Here is a 23,629-nt window from a genome sequence, read left to right on the forward strand (position 1 = left end):
TAACTAAATGCTTTAAAGTATTTAATTTTTTTTATTTATAAATTGTTTTAAATATAATTTAAATTTATCGTCTGTTTCAAATTAGTATTTAAAAATTTCATACGATATTTAAAAATAAAAAATTAAAGAGCAAAAATAATCAAGATTCAAAATAGGTCATAAAATTTAAAAATATAATCATTTAATTTTTAATTATTAAAATTATTTTATTTTTAACACGTTGTTTTTACTTTTTTATATATTTGAAAGTTGTTGAATTTCGTTTAAATGAAAAAACGCATTGATCTTTAAAAATTGTAACCAAATAAAATAATTTAAAAAATTAATTAATATTATTTTGAGACAATGAAAAACATGACTCAAATGCTAAAATCAATCTCATTTGTTGCGAATATTTACTAACTCTGAGAATTTCTCAGATTACCTCTCCCTTTTCATACCAAGGGGCTGACAAGCTATGGTAAGAAGAATGGATTGAGTCATGGATTGAGGCATCTATATCAAAGACCCACTTATTAAAGATGTACGAATAAAAAGATGCTTAAGTAAGAAACTGCACACGGGTTCCTATTTCTGGTTGTATCAATTATCGTTGATCAATAAGTTCTACACTCACTGGCTAAAAACGTATAATACATCTTGAATCTTTATTCAATACTAGTTGGAGGGACCACGTTTTTGCCCGAATTACAGCCCTTAATTCAGGAAAAACGTAGTGGTATGGATTCCACTAGGTGTCTGGTGGAGCTTGTCTCCAGATTTGACTAGTCTTCCCTCAGGATATTTATTAACTGCTGTATTCTGGTGGGTTTCCGAACTGCGAAGCCGAACTTCCCTTTCCAACATGTCTCAGACATTCTCAATTGGGTTCATCTGGAGAATTAGGCGACAAGGGTAGATGTTACAAACATTAGGAATGTTCCTCGAAGCATTCATACAAATAGTTGCATTGTCGTTGTAAAAGAATCCATCACAATCCAAGTAAAAATTAAGTAGTGTAGGGTGAAGTTGGCCCAATACGACAGAAACATATTTATTGGAGATAACACGGCCATGATACCACTCGAGTAGTGGACACGAGACAGTCTGAATGGATGGCTTCATTAGGTTTATGGGACACTATCACCTTGACATTGCAAAAAAAAAAAAAAAGTGCAAATGGAGACTCGTCAGATCACATTATCATTTTCCACTGTTCCACAATCCAGTCTTGGCATTAGTGACACCATTCCAGTCAAATTTTTCGATTCTTTTGCAGAAAGAAGTGGGTCTCCTAATAAGCACACGACTTCCAAATCCCAGATTCTTCAACTCCAGCAGAAACTTGTGACCATACCACGTGAAAATTTGCCTACGCCTATTTCAAAAAGATTTCTCATTTTTTGGCCAGTGAGTGTATATCACCGCGTTCTGGCATTCCAGCTTAAGCTGCATTTTCTTGCAGCATTTAATGTTTAGTAAGTGCAAAGCCGCCGTCTGTATTCTTCTGAAATGTATGAAATAGCTTTCTGCCTTCCGAGTGTAGAACAAAAGAAAACGTATACAACGTACAAAGGATGAATAGGGAACGCAGTAGGTGAGTCACGTGCATGGGGACCTCGTTAATATGCTGTTGGGACCATTCCTTTAACATTAGCAGTTCATTTCAATCCGCCCACCACACTTTAGAGGCCGACGCAACGTCGGGAACTTACTGATGAGCTTTGAAATTTTATGCGCTCTTTTATCTTTCCCCTAGACGCTGCTTGACCTTGGTGCCTCCCCGAACTACAAGGACATGCGAGGTCTGACCCCCCTCTATTATTCCGTACTGTACAGCAGCGACTCTCAACTCGCCGAGATTCTTCTTCATGACCACGCTACTGTCGGCTCAGCGGACCCACATGGGTGGCAGGAGGTCCATCAGGTAAGCGAGGCGCTATTTATTCACTCCAAATAAATTGATTGGTATTTATAATTGATAATTACCGGAATATAATGAAAAGTATACATTAGAGAAGATTCATAATAATGATTGTTTTAATGGTGGAAGAACCATGTAGAAAAATTTGTTTATTTATTGTTCTTAGCTTGCATTGCCTTGTGGCTAACTAAATTTAACTGTTATTAGTAATAAAATTCACAATTAAAATAAATAAATGATAATGCCATACAGCGGTTAAATTATTTTTTCAGTACTGTATTTTCAAATAATAGTCTGAAAGTATTAAATGTATTAAAAAGAAGACTTCTGTAACACATTCACTCTTATAGCACAGTTGGTAGAATCGCCCTCCTCCCTACACTGGATGGAAAGACATCAGTTCAAAGCATGGTGAATTTTTATGGGTCTTTTTCACAACGTAGCTGAGTTAGTGGTCTCAGGTGAAGGTTGCGTGGTTTTTTTTCCTCCCGAAAATTCTGATTTTTCATCCAGCAAACAGAAAATCGACCAGATAGTATATAAGAAGCAATATGGCCTTAGTCGCTGATGCTCCTAAAACCCTACAACAACAACAAGGGCAGTTGCTGATAAATTCGTCAAGTTTCTATCGAAGATTCAGTTAATCTTCCACTCATTCAAAAGCCCTATTGCCTAGGACTCTTGAATGAATTAGGATATCCCATTTCGTCCAGGATTACTTCTGCTAATCATTCTTCTCCTGGAGCAGCTATTATTGTTTTCAATGACCTTTTAGAAGTCACAATGATTACTGCACTTTGCACACAATGTTTCTTGTGGACTGGTTTCAGACAGTTTGAGTTCTGTTTATATTTTTTTCTCTATATATTGCCCTTTGTCTCAAGATTTGTAACCTCATTTGTCGTTTCTCGACTACACTGAGAATGCTCAGTAATTGTAAAGTGTATAGGCGAAGACTGTAACGGTAAATCCTCCTCCTAGTTCAGCTCAATCGTTGCTGCCAGATGACAATTATTAGATGATTTCATCTCAGGATTCACTAGTTGTAAACAATTTGCCAGACATGCCTTATGCTTTTTGTTATTTTTAACGTTCTTCCAATATTAATGTTACCATGACTCCTCCCTCATCGTATCCCTTTTATCTGAAAAGTTCTGGTGGATAAAACAACTTCTAACCATCTCACTAGTCGAAGTACTTTTTCCAACCCAGTTATTTTGGAGAGTAAACTCAAACACACTTTCTAAATATTCTCGGACTAATATATCAACTGAGAAAGGTTTAGTAATGTACTTATTCCAGAACTTTCTATTGTCTGGTCTACTGATGATTCTTTAGCTGCCACTGAAATGGCCTCTTCCATCCATAATAGCCATTAAAAGCGACTAATTCTACTAGTAGAATCAGAACTCGACATAGTAAAGTGAAGCCTTAGTGGAATTCAATATCTGAAGCCAGACATGCTGTCCATCATGCGCGCAAGATCTACTAGAGGCTTAGAACGTCTTGGTCTGCTGAGGAAGCGAGTGCAGCAATTAAGAGATAGATACCATGATCTCAAGAAATCATATGTTAAGTTAATTGTTAAATCTAAGCTTATCTCCTTGAAAATCTTATCTGTAGTTCCAGTAACAAGGACCGTTAGAGTCTTAAGGTCCTTGTTACTGTAGTTCCAGTAACAAAGACCTTTAAAGCTCACATCGGCGTGCTTTAATGACGCATTCAAAGTTTATATACTCAAAAGTTTTCCCTTTCCTAACCTTTGTTTCTTTATTTAGTGTCCCAATATTTTTTTTCAGGACAGTTCTGAAACCTGAAATCTTCGACCATGAGGATTTGGAATATGCCAGTATTGCAGAAAATAAAAAAGGACTATTTCAACTTTAAATTTAAATCTTATTTGCCTAATCTTCAGCAAGGCCTTCAAAAATGTGTTCTTGATCAGTGGTAGTTCTTTGGATTCAAGTATTTTGCAGCCAGTTCTGTATTATAGAGGACGATTCAAAATTCACGCAACCCAAAATGAGAAAGTCAATTTCTTCACCATTCTCAATTCTTACAAAACCACATGGGTGGCAATACTGTTTACTTCCTCTTCGTGGCACGCCGAGCTCAGCTGACTGATTTCGAGAGGGATGCTATTACGGATGTCTCGATTAGTGCAATTACTGACAGTGTACCCTACCTTCATTTCCGTCAGTGGTAATTGTCATTATTTTAACACAACAGCTCTCCTCAAGCACTAAGGTCCACAAGCTGTCTGATTGAGTTAAAATAATAACATCAACCTTAATCACTTCCTCATATTTCTCTTAATCAGCGATATCAATTCTCTTCACAACAGCTAATTTAATAAGCTAATTTAATACTGTCAATTCATTATATATCTCTTAATTTTGCAATATCAATTCTCTTTACAACTTCAACCAATAAACGAACTCAATACTAAAAATTTCCTTATATTTCTCGTAATTTCTTCAACTTCAACCTTACTCTAAAATAATCTACAATTTTATCTAAGCACCCTTTCCAATACAACACAGTTCAGAGGACTTACGTTCCTTCTCTTTCACGGTGGGATTTATTTGTATGGATTCTCTCCATGGAGTGCGGTGAAGTCTCTCTTCTTAGTTGAATCCTGCCATGTAGCTCTTCCAGTTCTCTCTTATTTCAGGAACAGTTCTCTGTTAATACTGAAGGAAATTACCACAGCAATAATAGGAGCCAGGGGCACTATCTGACTGACTTGTTACTCAGCTTCCGGATTAACTTCTAGCACAGGAACATGCCCCACAACAGATAAGCTAAACTTTCCCTAATAATGTTACTGCTTAAGGAGTAACTGGACGAGACAAGTACCATTTTACTTTACTCTTTTCGATTCTTTCTCTCCTAACACAGAGGTCTCTTCACTCTTCACTACATAGAGGGACCCTTCCAGAACTGGACTCCACTCCCACTAATGGAAATATCTTTTTTATTCTTACTAAGAGAATACATTTGTAAGAATTTATGTCTTACAATGTGTTGATGATGCCAGAGTACATTGTGCCAGCAGTAAGTTCTGAGAGGGTGAGTTCATGGTATGGGGGATGAGTCTCCTGGTATGGCCTAGAATCTTGGTGTATATGTGAGGAACCATAAACATCGATGCCTACGTTAATATTTTGGACATCCATCGATGTGGCGGTTCTTTTGTAGAGATCCATGTTTCTATCAACAGGATAATGCCTCATACCACTGGGTGCTGTTCGAGAATGGTTTGTGGACATGAAAGTACAAAAGTTAGAAGGACCGGCGCAGCGTCTGATTTCAATCCTTTGGAATGAACTGGAAAATCGAGTGGGAGCGCTAGACCAACAGATCCCACATCAGTACCTCAACTGGTCGCTGTTCTGTAGACGCAATGGAGGACGATATCTGCTGTGGTCTGGTGCAAAGCCTACCCAGGAGGATGGAACGTCATTGTGGCCAAACGGGAAGGGGTGACACGCTACTGAAGTGAGTCCGGATACTTTTTGGAGAGAAGTTATTTGCTTTCAAATTTGAAAATGTCGATTATTGATACCTTTTTACATAAATTTCATCTCAAGATTGAAGAGGCCATAAAGAATTCTTCTCATCACTGAACCCAAGCCCCTTCAAACGAGTAACAAGTAGAAAAACCCCCTATACAGTCACGGAGGGTGCATAGGTTGGTGTTTAAAACACTGAATTGTTCTTCGGGACTGATTTCTTTCAGATGAGATTCGCAAAACACTAATATTAAGGGATCTTGGACTCCAGAAACTGTCGCTTTTGTGAAGGATGGGAATTCAAAATGCCCCTGAAAGTGTTTTCAGTTTCCGACTATAAATTGTTATTTTCCTGCGCATAAAGTTTTGTTTTCGATATGAAAGTTATACCGTGTTGATCTCTGTTTTGTTACAGGCGTGCAAGTACGGGTTAGTCCAACATCTAGAACACCTGCTGTTTTATGGTGCTGATATGAACGCCCGCAATGCCAGTGGGAACACCCCTCTTCACGTATGTGCCGTCAACGACCAAGAAAGCTGTGCCCGAGTGCTTCTCTTCCGTGGCGCTGATAAAGGTGCTCTCAACTATGCCAATCAAAACCCACACCAGGTGGCGGTAATAGCCGGAAACCTCAGGCTGGCAGAGATAATCAAGAACCATAGGCCAGAGGACGTAGGTATGTGAAATTACTTCCATGTTTGCTGAAATGTCACAGGGCAGGGAAAGGGTGGGGGGACATTAAAGACCAGCGATAAAACCCCCACCAACACGCAAAACCGATATTAGGAAAGGAACTATTTCTCGGTACATAAATAATGATAGCAGTACATGCATTGACCACAGTCTCCAGTTATAAACGTACTTTAGTGGCAATAAAAAAGAGTTTAAATAAATTCTTTGAAAATTCATTTAATTTCTTTTTAATGCTCTTAAAAGTCTGTTCCTTTTGTAGAAATTGTAGAAACCCAAGCACGTTACAAACATAAGTATTTTTTGTATTCTCACCCGGCCTGGATTGAACTACATTATACATTCGTTCATGCTTTTATTTGCACAAACAGTAAAGCATTCTCTTTCTTATCAGTCTTCACATTCACATTCCTAAAAAGTTATTTTTAAAACGATCATGCGCACTACAAAAATGAGTACGTACATATTTATTTAAAATATTATTATCCATTTCAAAATAACTGAGGATAGGTGTAAACTCTGCAGGTTTGCAATCCGACTAATGTCTTTTAGTAATTCTTGTATGCTGAGGTCAGAATTTCCATCCATTTTCTTCTCCATTACATATGCATTTTCCACAACACTACACATAGAGTGGTGGAGGAATACCTTGAAACTGAAGATATCCAACGACTGCCGTGGCCAGCACGATCAGCAGACTTAAATCCGATCGAACATGTGTGGGAAGCCCTTGGGCGTCGCATGGGCACGCCAACAGTCAACTCTTCGATCACTTGGTAAGCTCAGGTGGTGGAAGAATGGGATTTGTTGCCACAGAATCTTATAGGCACACATATCCAGCATGGTCCACCGCTGTCAGGCCTTTTTAGCCATCGGAGGGGATCATACGTCGTGTTGATGTCATATGGCGATGTTTTCCAGCATCTTGTATGGACTTCTGTAAAGTAAGCTTCTTGACAATTCTTATACAACCCCTATAAATGTCCTTTATACCTCTCCACAGCTTCTTTCTGTCTCTTCATTTCATCGTTGTTCTATGGTCAACTACCATACCAAATTTTTGTCGAGCAGTGTATTTTAATTTATACAAAACAATATAAGGAAGGCCATGTTATCTCTGTGCAATTTTTGTATTGCAGAAGGGCAACAAAAAGGTTGTATAAACAAACCAGACACATTTCTTCTTCTTAATAAAGTTAAATACAAAGGACATAATTTATAGAAAGAATGTGACTTTGTGGAAACTTGAAGGTTTTATTTATGTTTTGTTTTTTGTTTTTTTTTGGATCAGCAATCAGGTTATATTAAAATGCCACGTTTCTTGTGTAAATTGGACAGAAAAGCACGAAATTATCATTGGACAAAGACCCTTCTGCTGGTTTAAAAATCTGGTAGATCCAAAAAGTCCTATTTGATCCATTTAAGATTCGTTCGTGGTATTTTCTTACCACTTCTTCAGTGACTGTAATGATCGTAACTAAGGGCTATTATTATGGAATTCTTAAAAATTCTGGTAGAATTAAATTTCTAATTTTTTTAATAAATCAAACTGCGATCGATCTAATTCGACGAATATTGAAGTTTGATTTACTAAACAATTTTAGAAATCTAATTCTACTAGAATTTTTAAGAAATCCATAATAATAACCCTTAGTTATTGTCCTTGTAGTCACTGAAGAAGAGGTAAGAAAATATCACGAAACGTTTGACTCCATTATGTACATATTTCCAATTCAAATAAACATAATTAAACCAACGTAAGTTTGAGTGCCTTATTATTTTCAAATAAACCCACGCACTATGCCGCTCAAGGAATATCTAAGATCAAAGAAGGCATTTTCGTTGGGATACACATAAGAAAGTTAACTTTTAGACCAGCACGTTAACCACAGTTAAAACAAAAGAATGGACTGGTGTCAGAAATGTTATCCACAACTTCTTCAGGAACAAGAAAGATGCCAATTGAGAAAGTATTGTTGAATATCAAAATGCAAGGTGTAGGAGGGCTGGGAGACTCTCCTATTGGTTTCTGTTGAAGAAGAACAGGGAGAGCGATTTCACGAAGATATAAAGGAGATTAAAATAAAACCCCACAAGAGGCAGCACAGATTACTGCTGGTGTTTCAAGAGAGACGTCTGGCGTAAATGTATAAAATTAAAACAACGAAATACTCATTTTTGAGATCAGAACGCCTAGAATTTATTCTAAGAAATCTAGATTTCATAAATGAAATTAAAGAAGTCAGAATTCCAAAATGCTAGTGAGACAATATGTCTTCCTTACTAGCTTAAAGTCATCACAATCTGAAATGACGAATTTAGAGAAGAATAAAATAAAGTTCGCCTAGTGGAGTGAGATGGAAGTTGTGTGTCGTATATAAAAAGTCAATGAAAATAACTGGGAAGAAAGAGAAAGAGAAATTCGGCTGCGGAAATCAACCTAGGAGTTATCTTCGCCATGCTGGAGTGCCTTATCGCTTTCCTCTGAAGAGACGGGGAACTGGCTGCCGAATATCTTCCTGCCATTTTGTTATATACGACTCACAACTTTCATGTTCACTCTATTGTTCTTCTCTAGATTCATCACTTCAGCTTGCGACTACTACGCTGAGTTAACTTTGCATTAGCAATATCCCCCCCCCCCCACTCTTCCTCTTGTGTAGGAATGGATTGGTCTGTGACGCTGGTGAAGGCTCATAGTCGGGAACAGCTAATATAAGACTAAGAACGGCTAATACTGTAGTTCGCGCACGTGGGATCACATTTTGAGTATCTGTGAAGAAGAATAGGTCGGCGTCGAGTTTTTCCGACTTCGAACGTGAATGATTGTGGGGACAAGACGTGCCGGTGCCAGTATTTTGACAACAGCCAACACCTGGTTAAATGCTCCCTTTCTGTGGTGTCACGAGTCTATTTTGACTGGCTCAACAGCGAACGCAGTGCAGTGGCCCATCTAACCACCCAGTACAACGTAGGAACAGCAAGCCCAATAATCACATGGACTATGCGACAAGATTAGCTCGTATAGACCATGGCAGTCGATAGCCATCACAGGTACCCATGCTCACTGCGAGACAAAAGAAACTGCGCCCTGCATGGATAGTCAGCCCCAACATTGACCACCGACATGTGGAAATCTGTCGCTTGATCTGGTGAATCCTATTTAAACTCTATAATGCTGATCGATGTGTTTGCATTTGTAGAAAGCAGCATGAGTTCTTGGCACTTCGATGCACTGTTGTTCGGCAAGCTGGACTCTGTAGTGTTATTATTTGGGAACTGTTTTCGTGCCGTGCTCAGGGTCTTCTGATCATTGTGAATCAACGGCTCGATGGGACGTTTCTCTCCTCGCCGATTAAGTGCATCTCTTCATGATGGCAGAGTATCCAGACAATTCCGGCATCTATCAACGAGATAACGCGCCATGCCGAAGGCCCTGTAGGTTGCTAACAGATTTCAGGAACATGGCAATGAATTCTGCGTCCTCCAATGGCCAGCCGATCTCAACCCAATTGAACATGTTCGGGACCTACTGGAAAAGGGCATTCGATGCTATGACCATCTACCTGAGTATGTACAGGCATTACTGGACACATTGTGAAACGCAAGGGTAGCACTACCACGGGACACCCTGTAACACCTTGTGGAGTCCATGCCGAGACGTGCATGACCCGTATTACAGGAAAAAGGTGGCCCCAAGAGGGATTAGGTAGGTGTTGTTAATGCAAAACCAACTTATAAGCTAGTGAAGGAGAGATACCACCCTACTGACATCGATATGGAAGTCCATCTTATTGATTGACATTTTCAAGCTTCATTTCGGCGTCGGAAAGATTTTCACCTATAAAGAAAAAAGTGTTTTCCTTTTTCCCAATTTCTATAAAATCCTTAGGCAATAGAAAACGGATGCCAGTTTTAAAATCTGCATGGCAATCTCAAGGAATATAACGCAGTACATTAAAAATCCCATTTTACAAGTTTAAATACGCAGGCCTATGTTGGAGCGACAATTAGTATCCAAAGAATATATTTTTTTTTATAAAAATAAAAAGAATTGAACATTTTATATCATTACACCAACAAGAACATTAGGTATAATTACTTATATAAACTTAAAACACTGGCTTTTCAAAACATAAAGTAAAATGCAGTCTTTTAAACCAAGGATTAAATATTTCATGGACAAATATTTTAAGTTCGTGTCTGAAAATTTGAACTGTTCTTTCATTACGGATATGATGCCAGCACAAATTACAAGGTCGGGTGGTGTACGTCTCTTACCCTCCGTCCCTGCATCTAATTAACGACATAGATTGCGTCAGGTCAGATGCATTGGCAACACCTTGACTAATGTCTGAACCTTGACTAACTCATCTCTGAACAAGTTCCATGGAAAACTCTGGACACACTCAAATGTTTGCTCTTTATATTTCTAAGGCTTTCTAAAGCAATAATTTCTCTGAAGGATGGTAATTCTATTAAGTACCTTTAAAGCATCAAAAGACCCCTTCTAAGAATGTTGCCATTATTTTTATTGGCTTCATTTATACCATGGTAGAGTTAGTTGTTTTGGGGAAAGATTTGCATCGTTTCTCTTCGGAACTACAGTTTTTCATCCAGCAGGCAAACAAACAACCAGACCACAGAATACACTCAATTACAAATACAATATACTGATGCCAATAATATACTGATGTATATTATTGTTTTGTTGTTGTGGCACAACAACAACACAATAATATACACTTATAATCTACTGGATGACTAATTAATGTCCCTCTAATAAAAATTATTTTAATTATTCTTATAACAGAGAAGAGCTACGTTTAACAATTTTTTATTTGGCTGTCTCTTTTACAATTCGCATCACATTTCACGATCAACATCTTCATTGATAGAATTTTCTGTCCACGGGGATACCTTCGAATTTTTCTGCTTAATAATTATTACTTTTTAACACGAGTAACATTTTTTTGCATAATAAATAATATTTTATGAATTTTTAAATGTTTTAATAATATTAATTTATGATTAATAGCTTTTAAAAATGTTTATGTCTTAATGTCTCTTTGATCAATTTAATTATCTAATAATTTTAAAGTAATTATTGAATGATGAAATGTTTTCTGTAAAATGTTTTTTATAAGTTATTTTCATTGGTGGCTTCTTTTTTAAGTTTTTGCATTTTATTTCTTTTGTTTTATTATTTTTTTATATGTTAATTTTGTTTCCGTTTTATATTTAATGCATGCTATCCCACATCATACACTTTTGAATACATTAGCTAACTGCGGGCTATCCCAAATTTGCTTATAGGTATGGATAGAATATTCAGGTACTAGGTATTCTGGTAACACTAACAGTCCACATTTATATCCTAAAGAAAACAAATTTTCTTCGAAACAGTGTTGCATCTACCTTAAAAAAAATTAAAATATAATAATGAAAATCAGCTGCCTAAGCTAAGAATTATGCGATTCTGTGGTGTGATCTTTTACGAATTTTAACCCCATTAAATTAAAGGAGCGTCTTCTGTGCACTCCCCTTGTATAAAAAAAAGATATAAAATTATTCTGTATATAATTTTTATTATAATACAATGTTGTTTACTTTGAATATATAAACTCTTAATATTTTGTTCAATTATTAAAAAAGTTCAATTAATAAAAATCCATCATTATTATTATTATTTTATTCCTTTGTTTTATTCTAACAGTTCGTGCCCCACCACAGAGTTTAGGAAACTCTGCATAAAAAAGCTCGTTTATTTTAATTAATAATTAATAAAATTGCACATTAAATGCTTTTATTAGCAAACAAATTATTTATTTTTTCCATTACGAGGAAAATAAAGCGTCAAATATAGAACTCCAAACTCTAAACCAAGATGCAACATTGTAAAATCATAAGACAAATAAATCTTGTTAGATTCACCTATTTCTAAAGTTATTAAAAAATAACCATATGCGGAGGGTAAAAGCACTTTAGAAATTAAAAATGATCTATAGAAATTAAAATAAAGTTAAGAGCACCAAATGAGTGAGAATTATATTAAACAGTATGACTAATACTTCTCAGTTATTCTCTATTGATACGGATAACATTCGTCTTAGAAAAGAAAATACTGGATAAATAACTTTTACCTAAACTTTTTTAATTAAAAAACTATTTTTAGTTTAAACATTTTATAACTTAAAATTCAATCATTTTTGCATATTTTAATGAAATAAATCCAGTACAGTAAATAATGCGTATTTTTTTTCAAAAAATTCCAATTATTGATTATTTTAAAAAAAGGATTTTAATTCGATTTCAGCTGTTGCGAACGATTTCAGCACAGAAATTGGAAATTGGTCATTGACTTGTTAAGAGAAATTTGTTTAATGATAATCCTTCGATTCTAAGAAAGATCCTTTCTTTTAAAAAAATATATATAGATTTAAGTAGCTTTTACCCTCTGTTTTATTTTAAAAAGTTTTATGAAATATAGTAGAATTATATAATAGATTCGTTATTTTCATATTAGAAACACCTTTGTTTCTTACATGACAATAATGATGTCACACCTGTCACGTGGAATGTGAAATTTTCCAGTAAAAGAAACTACAGTTATTTAAACTGAGTTTAAAGTATTAAAACCTATTCTCGGTTTTCCTTATATTTAAATTGCAATATTTCTGAAAGCAAGATCAACAAAAAAATAAAATATATAAGAGCGGTTTATTTTACCAACTTCCAAACTTCACGAATTGTAAATCAGTAAGTAGATGGAGATGATCGTTACTTAGGCAGCAGTCACCAAGGCAACCAACATTTTAGGAATTCTTTTACATGAAACTATTATGAAACTTTTACATGAAACAAATTAATTACATTCTTGAGTAACTAAAACTATGCATGAAACTTTTATTCGTACATCCCAAACTATATCTAAAACTTTTTGCCATAATGACATTCAAAATTAAAAGAGGTCATACACAGACCCAATCTTTTCATTAAATGATTAAAAATATTTTTCACTTTTATGAAACTAATTATATAATTTATTTTTAAGCTTAAAATTCCTCTAAATTTTTAGATAAACATTTAAAATTTTTTTAAATTTAAATAAATTTTCTTCATAAACTTAAGAGCACCAATTTTTACACTAGATGTAATTTGCTAGTAGAAGGAAATATAAAAATGAGAAAAATTTAGCAGGACAAGAAAAAACACGAAAGTGACGTCATAGATAATTTTAACGCTTAGGTTATTTTGCTAATTCAGGTGTTGAATACCTGGAATACCTAATATTTTAGGTATAGAATATCTAATATTTAAGGTATATAATACCTAATATTTTAGGTGTAGAATACCTAATTATAATAGGTACAGAATTTTTTTTAAAAAATTCTTTAAATAGCACATTTATAAGCTATTTATAGAATTATAAAATTTATTTTCAAGCTTAAAATGCCTCTAAATTTTAGATAAATATTTAAAAATTGCCTTAAAGTTAAATAAATTTTCTTTATAAACTTAACACCAATTTTAGAAGGAAGTATAGAAATGAGAAAAATTTAGCAGGACAGGAAAAAAAAACCAATGTGACGTTAAAGAACGTTTTAACGCTTAGGTTCTTTTGTTAATATAGTATAGAATACCTAAATAGAACAGGTACAGACAAATGTAATCATTTTTCTGTATAAATAGCACAGAACTGCTGAAAAAAAGCACGCACCTGTACAAGTTAGAAGGCATGAAAAAAAGAAATACGTTTACAAAGAAACCAAACTCGCTAATTACATACCTGCTTTCAGAAATATTATAATTTAAGATGCCATTTATTGCGTAGCACAATCTGATGAATATTATAGTACTTCTAGTTATCTTTATGGGATGATGTACTTTGTTCATTGATCCAGGTTCAGAACGGCCTCAAAGTTTAGGCCACAATGTTAACATTCGCAAATACTTGCTCCTTTCTTAACTAATCAAATATTCATGTTGCTATGGATACTCTGCATATATTGTTACTATTGATAATATAACTGATGAAGAGTACGGAGAATATATTTAGAAGGAAAATTGCTCAGAGAACGTTGGTGAAACATTATCATACAGCCCTCGTTTAAATATCATCACTCCAAAGACAAATCCTAATGTTATGGGTTGTGCAATAACAGAGTGTAGCCTCTAAAATATTGGAGCGTTGCAAAAGAGGGACGGCAAAATTATTCATGGCCATCTGTATCTGTATGAAAGGAAAACATCGACAAGCATCAGTCTTTAAGACTTGAGGATTTCCTTCTAATCTAAATCGATAATCTGACATTTCCTGAAGGAAGTTTTGGCGAAACACGCACACCATGATAAAGATAGGTGTATTCTATAGCTCATGGACTTGGAAATGTCAGAGCTACTTAGGAAATTACTGAATTTGCAACGTCACAAAAAACTTAACCCCAAGACAGCTTCCCATGGTCCATACAGGTTATGCAGGGGAGCTATGTTTAAGTGTGACTATATTTAGAAAAATCAGATTATATTTTGCAAATAGGCTCTAAAGTGTCCTTTCTTATTTGTATATACCAGAGTATATCATCCCAATGGTAGTAAGACGAACAGAATAGGTTTAATAATAATCTGTTTCGAGCGCCACCTGGAGACCAATTTCACAGATCCACTGGCGACATCCTATGAAACAACAGACGTTGCACACAAAACACACGAATACTTATGGCTAAATATTTTATTTATTTAAAATTTATTTGCTGTAATTGGTGAGAATAGTAAACCAATGTGAATATCTAACCCAGGTGTGATAATCAAAATTTAATTCCATCTTAAAAGTTATTAAACATGTGGTTGCGCGTGCTTGCAAGTCTGCCTTCTGTAACACCCACACACAACCTCCACTTTGTTACAGTGCCATTCCGCGAAGCTCCTCGTTACAACCCCCGACGTCGAGCCAGCGCAGCCAACATTGGCACCCTCAGCCACAACCACAGTGATTCACGCCTTGAAGTGGTGCTCTCCGGGAAGCCCCCGTCTCCGTGTCCCTCCAACCACTCCCTCCCGCCCTTCTCCTCCGGCTCTGAGGTGTCCACGGGATCCTCGTGCACAGGGACACACCCCAGCGAAGAGGATAGCGAGGACACGACCTCCGGCAGTATCGTTACAGGTAGATATTTGTGGACACCACTTCTTCTTAGAGTATCTGACTCGGTCTTAGAATATAATGGTAGTGATGATGATGATCATGATGATGCTGATGATGATGAAATGTAGTCTCAGTACACGACTCTTTCATTTTTATTGCATGCAACGACAGGTTTTGTGCATGTGTTTTCTTTTAGTGACCTCACCGCAATCTGCAGTTGGCGATAAGAAAAGACACACATTCCCAGAATGCAATACATGTGCCTGTATTTTTGTGACACTTTTTTTCAAGAATAGTTTTTTGTTTTTAAGTTTTTATGTTTTGTTATGATTTTTGTACTGTTTATTTCTTATTGAAATAGTTGAATGAATTGATTAAAAATTAGAAATTTTATAATTTGTAAGAAGACTGAACCTAGTTGAATCAATGTCCCGGTCTCAAACAAGAAATCCCGATTGTTTTGATTCGCTTAATTTTCTGATGCAGTGATATCGAAAAGGAAAGTATTTTTAATGTTGAACTTCGATTGGAAAAAATAACGCCCTCACATTTTACTCTTTTGTGTAAATGATAACTGGAATCGGGTTTCCTTGGCTTGAATCCGGAGGAGAATTCATTTAATTAAAAATATTCCCCGTGATACACTGTCCAGCAAAATACATTTACTGGCCAAAAAATTAGAAAGCCTTATTCAATATCAAGTAGACCAACCTTTTTTCCCGAATTACAGCTTATACATGTCGTTGAATGGATTCCACTAGGTGCCTAAAGGAGTCTGTCTCCAGATTTCACAATTCTTCATCAGGATATTTGTCAGCAGTGGTATTGTCGTTGGTAGAGTATTGAAAGGCGAAACTGCCCTTCCCAACATATCCCAAACATTCTGAATTGAATTCAGATCTGAAGAATTGGGCGACCAAGGTAGATATTGGAAATCTCAGGAATGTTCCTCGAATCATTTAGATAAAATTTTTGCACGATGGTCAGTGGCATTGTCGTCTTGTAAACATCCATCGCAATCGAAAGATATTCATTGAAAGTAAGATGACCTTGTATCGATATGAATTTCGATGTCCGTACCAACAGAATTTACCCCAAATCCAGCCGCTTAAGTGGTGGGCACGAGATGGAACAGTGACATCTGGATGCACGGCTTCATGAGGTTTGCGCCACGCTTTCAACGTAACATTGGTGAAAGCGTGGCGTAACAGTCCAGTCTTGGAGTTGGTGGCACCACTCCAGTCAAACTTTTCGATTTTTTACCGAAAGAAGGGGTTTTCGTATAGGCACGACTACCAAATTGCAGATTCTTCAAATCCCGCAATTGGAAATGGATATTTATTTGTCTAAAAAGAAGTTTTTAGTCATTCGCTACACACTTGACCTTCTATTCTAATGCACGATTCACTTTAAATTGCTGCAGTCTCGTTCCAGGACAAACGACTTTCTGTCACACCTCTTTATTTTAGAGCTCCATTCAAATTATTATACAGTTTGTAGATGGTTGCGTTTGACACACCAATGATTTCCTTTTTCTCAATTGTAGCTCCTGCTAAACGTACTCATTATAGTATTTATCTGATACCAATGAATTTTTGATTATACTATATGATAAATACACTCACATACTATACTTTAATTATCTGTTGACAGCACTTGCAAAATGTTTCCGATTTATTGGCCAGTGAGTATATTAGAAACAGAACCTCAGTATCTTGTAGGATCTCCATGTGCCTGAATTAAAGCTTTGAATACAACAATCTTTTGGGGTCCATTCAGACATTTTAATGGATCCATTTCCCACCATCAGATACCTGCTCGGTGTAGCCCTATTATTGTACAATACAATATCGAGACTCGTGTCCGGGCCTCATTAGTCGACAACACCTGGTTTCATTCGTCTACAGTCCAATCACATCGCCTCAAACACTACTGGAGTCTGTCTTCGATTTTGGCTGAAACGAGTGTTGGAGAATAACAGGCTTAAGGCCTGTCGAACTCTAAATTTCCTTTTTCATTGTTCGAGTAGATATGACATGATCTTATCCTTGATTAACCTTTTAGAGACGGAATTTATCGCTAAATGGTTAATCTGCTATTTGATTGTTGTCTCCTCTTAAAAACTTTTTGTGATATTATTTGTTTGAATATAACTACGCTTTTATTTGTTTATTAATTTCATTTAATTACATTGGCCAACATGATTTTTAACTCATAAAATATCAGCTTTTTGCAATCAATTGTAATGAGTAGATTTATAAAATAATACGTATTATACCAATTGGGCATTGGTATATTGTCCTAATAGATCATCTACAATAAGGTCTGTTCCACATAATGAAGACCTGCCGATACTAGACCCTCCAAAATCATGGGATAAAGGACACAGCGATGAAGGATTCTTGTGTTGTAGACTTTTATGGACTGTCCACTTCAAAAATTTGGACAACCAACCAGAAAATTATAATGTGCCGAAATTAATTAAACACGAAGAGTCGAATGATTTAGTTGGTAATTTAAACTATCTAAAGAGCAAGCAGAACTTCTTGGTTCTAGATAATAACAGTGACAGTTGGTATGTGTTTCTGCAAAAATATTAGCAGTCTTCTGAACGAATTGGGCATTGAACACAATCCTAACGAATGGGGAGTTTTCGGGAGAAAAAACCATGCTACTCGCGCCTGAGATCGACTATCTCAACCACGTTGTGACTCGAACTCAGATCTTTTCCATCCTGTGTGGGGAGAACGGCCATTCTACCAACTGTGCTACCCACGAGGGTGTTTTTTACCAGGGACTAGTAATGCAAAATATGTTTCACTGGTTGAGCCAAAAGAGATTCTTCTTCAACATTTACATAAAAAGCTTGGATTAATGAAGATTTTTGTTAAAGCTCTCGATACAGAAGGAAGTGGCTCCAAATAAAAAAAATTCCTCGAATATAATCTATTTGAAACAAAGCTGCAGGATACCGAACTAGCATTGGTCATCACTCAAAACAGTTTTGCTTGGATTTCTTGGAAGAAGGAAAGAAGATAATTATGAATCTCTGGTGTCAACTTTATTGCAATGTTATTAAGATATGGGCTGCCGAATATCTTTGAAAATTCATTTTATTCATTCTCATCTCGCCCTCGTGGCTGGCACAGTTGGTAGGATCGCCATCCTCCCCACACCGGACAGAAAAGACCTGAATTGCTCCCACCATCCTGTCAATGGTGGGAGCAATTCTTATGGAACTTTTCACAACGTGGCTGTGTTAGTCGGTCTCAAGCGAGAGTAGTAAGGGTTTTCCTGCTGGAAACTCCTGTTTTTCGTCCAGCAAACAGAAAATAGACCTGAGAACATACGCGATTTGTAGGCAATATACATGGAGCAACATGACCTTAGTCGCTGATGCTCCTAAAACCCAAGAACAACAATCCTCATCTCGATTTTTTTCCCTCACAATTTTGCATCAGGAAATCCACGATGGAAAAGCGGTACCAAGGACACTGGGATACTGCCATGATGGAAGATTGCTGCTAGTTTCTTAAGAGGGAAAGCAAAATGGATTATAAGAAAAACTCTCTGAGTCACAAACATTTCTAAGGAAATAGAATATATGTTTGTATTACATTATTTGTTTGATTAACGTATTTTAAAATGAGATGAGAATTGTTATCTGATGATGGAACCAAATTGTTCCTAAACAGATCACAAAAGTGCCTTTGAGTTTTTAACGAATAACAGATTCGCCTGCTGGCGATGTTATTCAATTTAAAACAAAACTAGTCACTTTAGGTTGACTCATGGACAATCGTAGTCTTTTCTAAAGAGCCTAAGCCCGAGCTCTATCACCCTCACATAGTTTGCGAAAACTGCTTCAATTTTGTGAAAATAAAACTATCCATGGGACTAGTGAACACATATGAAGGTTTTCATTTCAAACGCATTAGAAATAATTATGCCTATTGGATAAGTAACTGTGCTCTTCTGTGCTGCCCTCGTGGAAGCAGAATGTCCTAATCATTAGCAGCCTTTTAGGTCGTTGAAGTGTTCCATCATTTCTGATAGACGATACAATAATTTCGGTAGCAGCATCAAGAAATATCAGCTCCTCGGGTTTCTTTTAATTATGACAGAACCACGAGTTTATGTAATTCGATTAATTATTACTAATTATTCTATTGAAGAGAATATGATACTAACCGAACTGTAAATCAAATACTCTCAAGTAATCATCATATTGCTGTGGCATCCTACGTTTCAAGTACACTGGTGTCTAAAACATTAGTTACAACCATGTTTTATTTTTGTCATAACTGCATTAAATTCATTGTCTAATGGCAGAAACAAGTTCCAGCAAGTCCCAGAACAAAAAGAATGTGGGAGCTGCGCTTTCAGCTAATGTTGTTGTTGTTTGGCTGAGAGTTCCTTGTCATATCAACTGCCCATAGTGTGCAGATATGGTCCTACATCGAATTCATTATTATCTGTACAAATTGTGTATCCATGAGCCGATTTGCAAGTTGAGAAGTCTGCAACACCTGGATTAAGTCACCGAAAAAATGCTCCTTCCAGCTAACTACAACCCCAGTTAGAAAGGTCGTTAAGAGTTCCTTTTGTCTGAGGGGATTCGAACCGAGACCTTTGCAGACGAGGAACAAATACAAACCCTGTAAACTATTATGGAGGACTTCAGTTGGAGGACATTTGCGAACTTCAGTTCAATACTTTTTCTATTGGCGTTATTCGACAATTGGATGGAATTATTTTCGAAAAATTGTTCAAATAACCTAACTACTAAGCCATTTATATTTTAATTCATAATAAATTGCAAATTTAAGCATTAGCACCTCTAAACAAGCACGGTTTAAAAAAAAGCCAATTCATATTTTTCAAGTTTGTTTGATTCGAGACATTAAAAAATTGATATCGAAAAGCACAATGTAATACACTGTGGATAAAAGTTAAGGTATAGTTTACAACATCACAGTAGGTTGCAAAATAAGAGATACAGATCAATGAAATTTTTATTAGTTTGAAATTATTGTTTTGAGAATGAGTAGGATATGCTGGAGAGAGAGCTGTTGGGCAACGAAGTCCTCTTCCTTTGACTTTTTTTTGGAAATATTTTTCTGGAAGAATGATTACAATTAGACCGCACACTTGCTGTTATTCAAAACAAAGGAGACCTGATTCGATACCAAATAAAGTTTCTTACTTTTTTGGCCAGTATGTGTGTGTGTATTTATTGAATTTCAATAGACGTTCTGCTCCTTCTGATCGAACTATTCGACGGTACCTCGCTGAGTTTCGATCAAAAGAGAGAGTCTGGGAAACAAGCCGAAGTCCAACTCGGATTGAGATGTTTCCTGAAAGAATTCGGCTACAGAAAATGGCCGAAAAGGTCGCCCAATTTAAGTACCCCAGATTTCTCAGGAATAAGTATGAGAGCATATGTAAACAGATCGATGAAATACAATAAATGGGCCGAGGCGTTGAGCTTAACGACTTCCAACCAGGAGTCATCATAGGATGCCATATTAGTAATCAATATGCCATTGCTTCAAAACTGCAACGCTCTAGATGAACAGTAGCTATATAATCACCAAATGGAAAGGTCATGGTACTACTATAATCGGGAAATGTTCAGGTGCACAGAACTCTTTTTTTGATCTGATGGCCGTGTTTGTGTCTGATGGATGCTGAGAGATCTTCATCGTATTGTGACCTTCCAGCTGTGAATTTTGTGGAAGGTGGTAGTACTCTCTGGCGTTGTTTCTAGTAATTTTAACTTGGCCCTTCGTTCGTCTTCCTTGAACAATGAATTCCTTGTGGTACATTGACTTTCTGGACAATTCTACTCTTCTTGGTTCGAAGACAGACATAGGAATGTAACAGCTTCACTTTACATACTTTTAAAATATAATAACTGTATTTTATTCAACCGTTGGAGGCATCATTTGATGATATGATGCCTCCAGGGACTCACGAGAAAATTCTAAGAGGTTTGTGAAGGAAATTTGTTAAAGTTTGAAGAGTACTTCACCTTCCTGACTATGGTCAGTATGTTATTGGATAGATAAAACTGCATCATACGTTATAGCAAATGCTTTCCGCACAGATGTACGCGTGTTCCAATTTCTGTATGAATCATTCAAAAGGGTGCAACATCTGATTTCTCTAAACTCTGATCATACAACTATAGATAAGAAGGTAAAGGATTCACTTATGTAATAATTCTAAATAATAGTTGTAAACTAGACAGTCAATATCAAACTCGAAACACCACATCTGCTTCCAATATCTTAAATAGCCAAAAGGGGACGAGTTCTCCCCCGTGTCTCTTACAGTCAGCTGAACGTAATCATGCTGAAATAACTCATGCAGGTAATATGAATTACCAAGGTGGGATTAAGCTCACAGATTATGGCTTCCATTAATTTTACAAATGTTTATTACAACAGACACTTTATTTCCTACCCTCGAGGATAACACGGTGGTTATAATCACTTCACTCCCACACTGCGTTGGAAAGACTTCAGTTCGAATCATGTCAATGACGTCTTTCTCGGGAGGAAATATTTAACTGTCTCAGCTCACCACAGAAAGTGGACTTTGCATTCACTACATAAAAATCACAGGCAGGATAAGTCAAGGACTTTATAACCACAACATCTGTTGCCATGAGACATTCATATTTATGGACCCTTCATAAAAGCTTTAAAATGGCTTCGTTTCAACTGGAACTCTTAAAGCAAACCATCCGTCGAATAATGGTTCTGTCATCCGAGAAGAAAGGTTTTTTAAGAATTATATTGATTAATGAACCAGTGGGGAGCATGTCTAAATGCTGAAGAGGGTGTTTTTAATTTTAGAGAAATATAATTGTTCTAAAATGTGTTTTCACTTCACCCTGAGCATATTTGTCATTAAACTGTTTCTTGAGAAACACTGAAGGTAATATTATTTCCTAATCTACCTATACGAGTAGTGGCAATAAAGTTCCGGACTAGTGCAATAAAAAGAACACAAGGTGAAAGAGTTCAAAAACGGTTTTACGTTTATTGAAAGTAATCACCACCTGACTGAATACACTTTTACACCATTCTAAAAGTTTCTGAAAACAGTCTGCGAAGGCATCCAAAGAGATGAGTTCAGTTCGGCGGTTGCGTTTTTATTTATGTCCTCAACATCCTGAAATCTTTTTCCTTTGAGGGCAGTTTTCATCTTGGGAAAGAGGAAGTAGTCTGGTGGAGGGAGATCGGGAGAGGAGGATGGATACTTGATCTGTATAATGGCAGGTTTCGTCAGAAATGTCTTCATAACAAGTGCGGAATGAGGTGGGGTATTGTCGTACAACCAGCTGTCTTTCTCTCGAAATTGCGGGCTCACCTGGGAAATGTGCTTTAGTCATCTTTGAAGTACCTGTATGGAGAACACAGCATTGACGTTCTCCCCTTCAGGTACAAATTCCTTGTGAATCATAACCCTGTTTGTTGAAAAACATGGTCGGTACCTTCTTGATCCTGGACGAAACTTTTTGGGCCTTGGTGATCATTTTGAAGTCCACTGCATGCGCTGGCGCTTCCAACACCCAACACTCACCTCCAGTGACAATGCAGTCAAGGAAATTACGATGGTGTTGACAAGGCTGGATGAAGTCTAGGCACGGTGACACTCTTCGTTGCTTCTGCTTATCCGTGAGTCTGTGCGACACAAATTTTGCACAGACCTTCCTTTTTCCTAAATCTTCATGCAGAATTTTCCGAATCGCCTCCTTATTCGTATTCAACTTATCAGCTATCATTCTGATGGTTTAGGAATTTCCTAAACTTTTGCAACTCTGTCCTCATTTCGAGAGGTTGACGGACGCCAACTTCTTGGGTCATTGTAAACATCTTTACATCCATCATTGAACCGCTTATACCATTCAACCACGCTGGTAGGATTTAACTTTTAATCATCATAAACAGTTTTTAAGATTTCGTACATTGCACATTTTCCCAGTTTAAAGCAAAATCTGATGTTCATTTGTTGCTCCATTGCAAAATCGTAACATAGAACGTTAATGCCACTAACTAAACTGGACAATCTCTGTAACACCATCTGTTGGAGGAAATTTGAACTACAACATGCCACTTCCGTTTGTTTTCAAACTCATCGAACATGACCGCAACAGCACCAATCCGGGAAGTTTATTGCCACACCTCTTATCGCATTATTTTATCGATGTTAATAAAATTATTGAAGTTTTTTTTATAAAATACGCGTTAATATATTTGCATACATCAAAATTAAATTAGCTATTTACTTGTAATAAAAATGTTGAATAATTTTAATTCCTTGTTTTTTATTGGAAATTTGTTTTTATTGAAGATTCAATGTCTTGT

The 23,629-nt window shown here is 36.3% G+C and overlaps 1 protein-coding gene across 3 annotated transcripts in view; it reads left to right on the forward strand.

Moving 5' to 3' along the window:
- LOC150082168 (uncharacterized) overlaps window positions 1-23,629 on the forward strand; it is a 149,200-nt gene that overhangs the window by 95,160 nt on the left and 30,411 nt on the right. For 2 of the 3 annotated variants that reach the window (XM_090379150.1, XM_090379151.1), the window contains exons 8-10: window positions 1,739-1,906; window positions 5,834-6,095; window positions 15,018-15,272. In XM_090379150.1, the coding sequence (XP_090235276.1) occupies window positions 1,739-1,906; window positions 5,834-6,095; window positions 15,018-15,272 (685 nt within the window). The remainder of the gene's footprint in view (window positions 1-1,738; window positions 1,907-5,833; window positions 6,096-15,017; window positions 15,273-23,629) is intronic. The other variant, XM_090379152.1, reaches the window with a different exon arrangement.

This window comes from Mastigoproctus giganteus, chromosome 8 (assembly GCF_048544385.1).
Source record: "Mastigoproctus giganteus isolate SK-2022 chromosome 8, ASM4854438v1, whole genome shotgun sequence".
NCBI lineage: Eukaryota > Metazoa > Arthropoda > Arachnida > Uropygi > Thelyphonidae > Mastigoproctus > Mastigoproctus giganteus.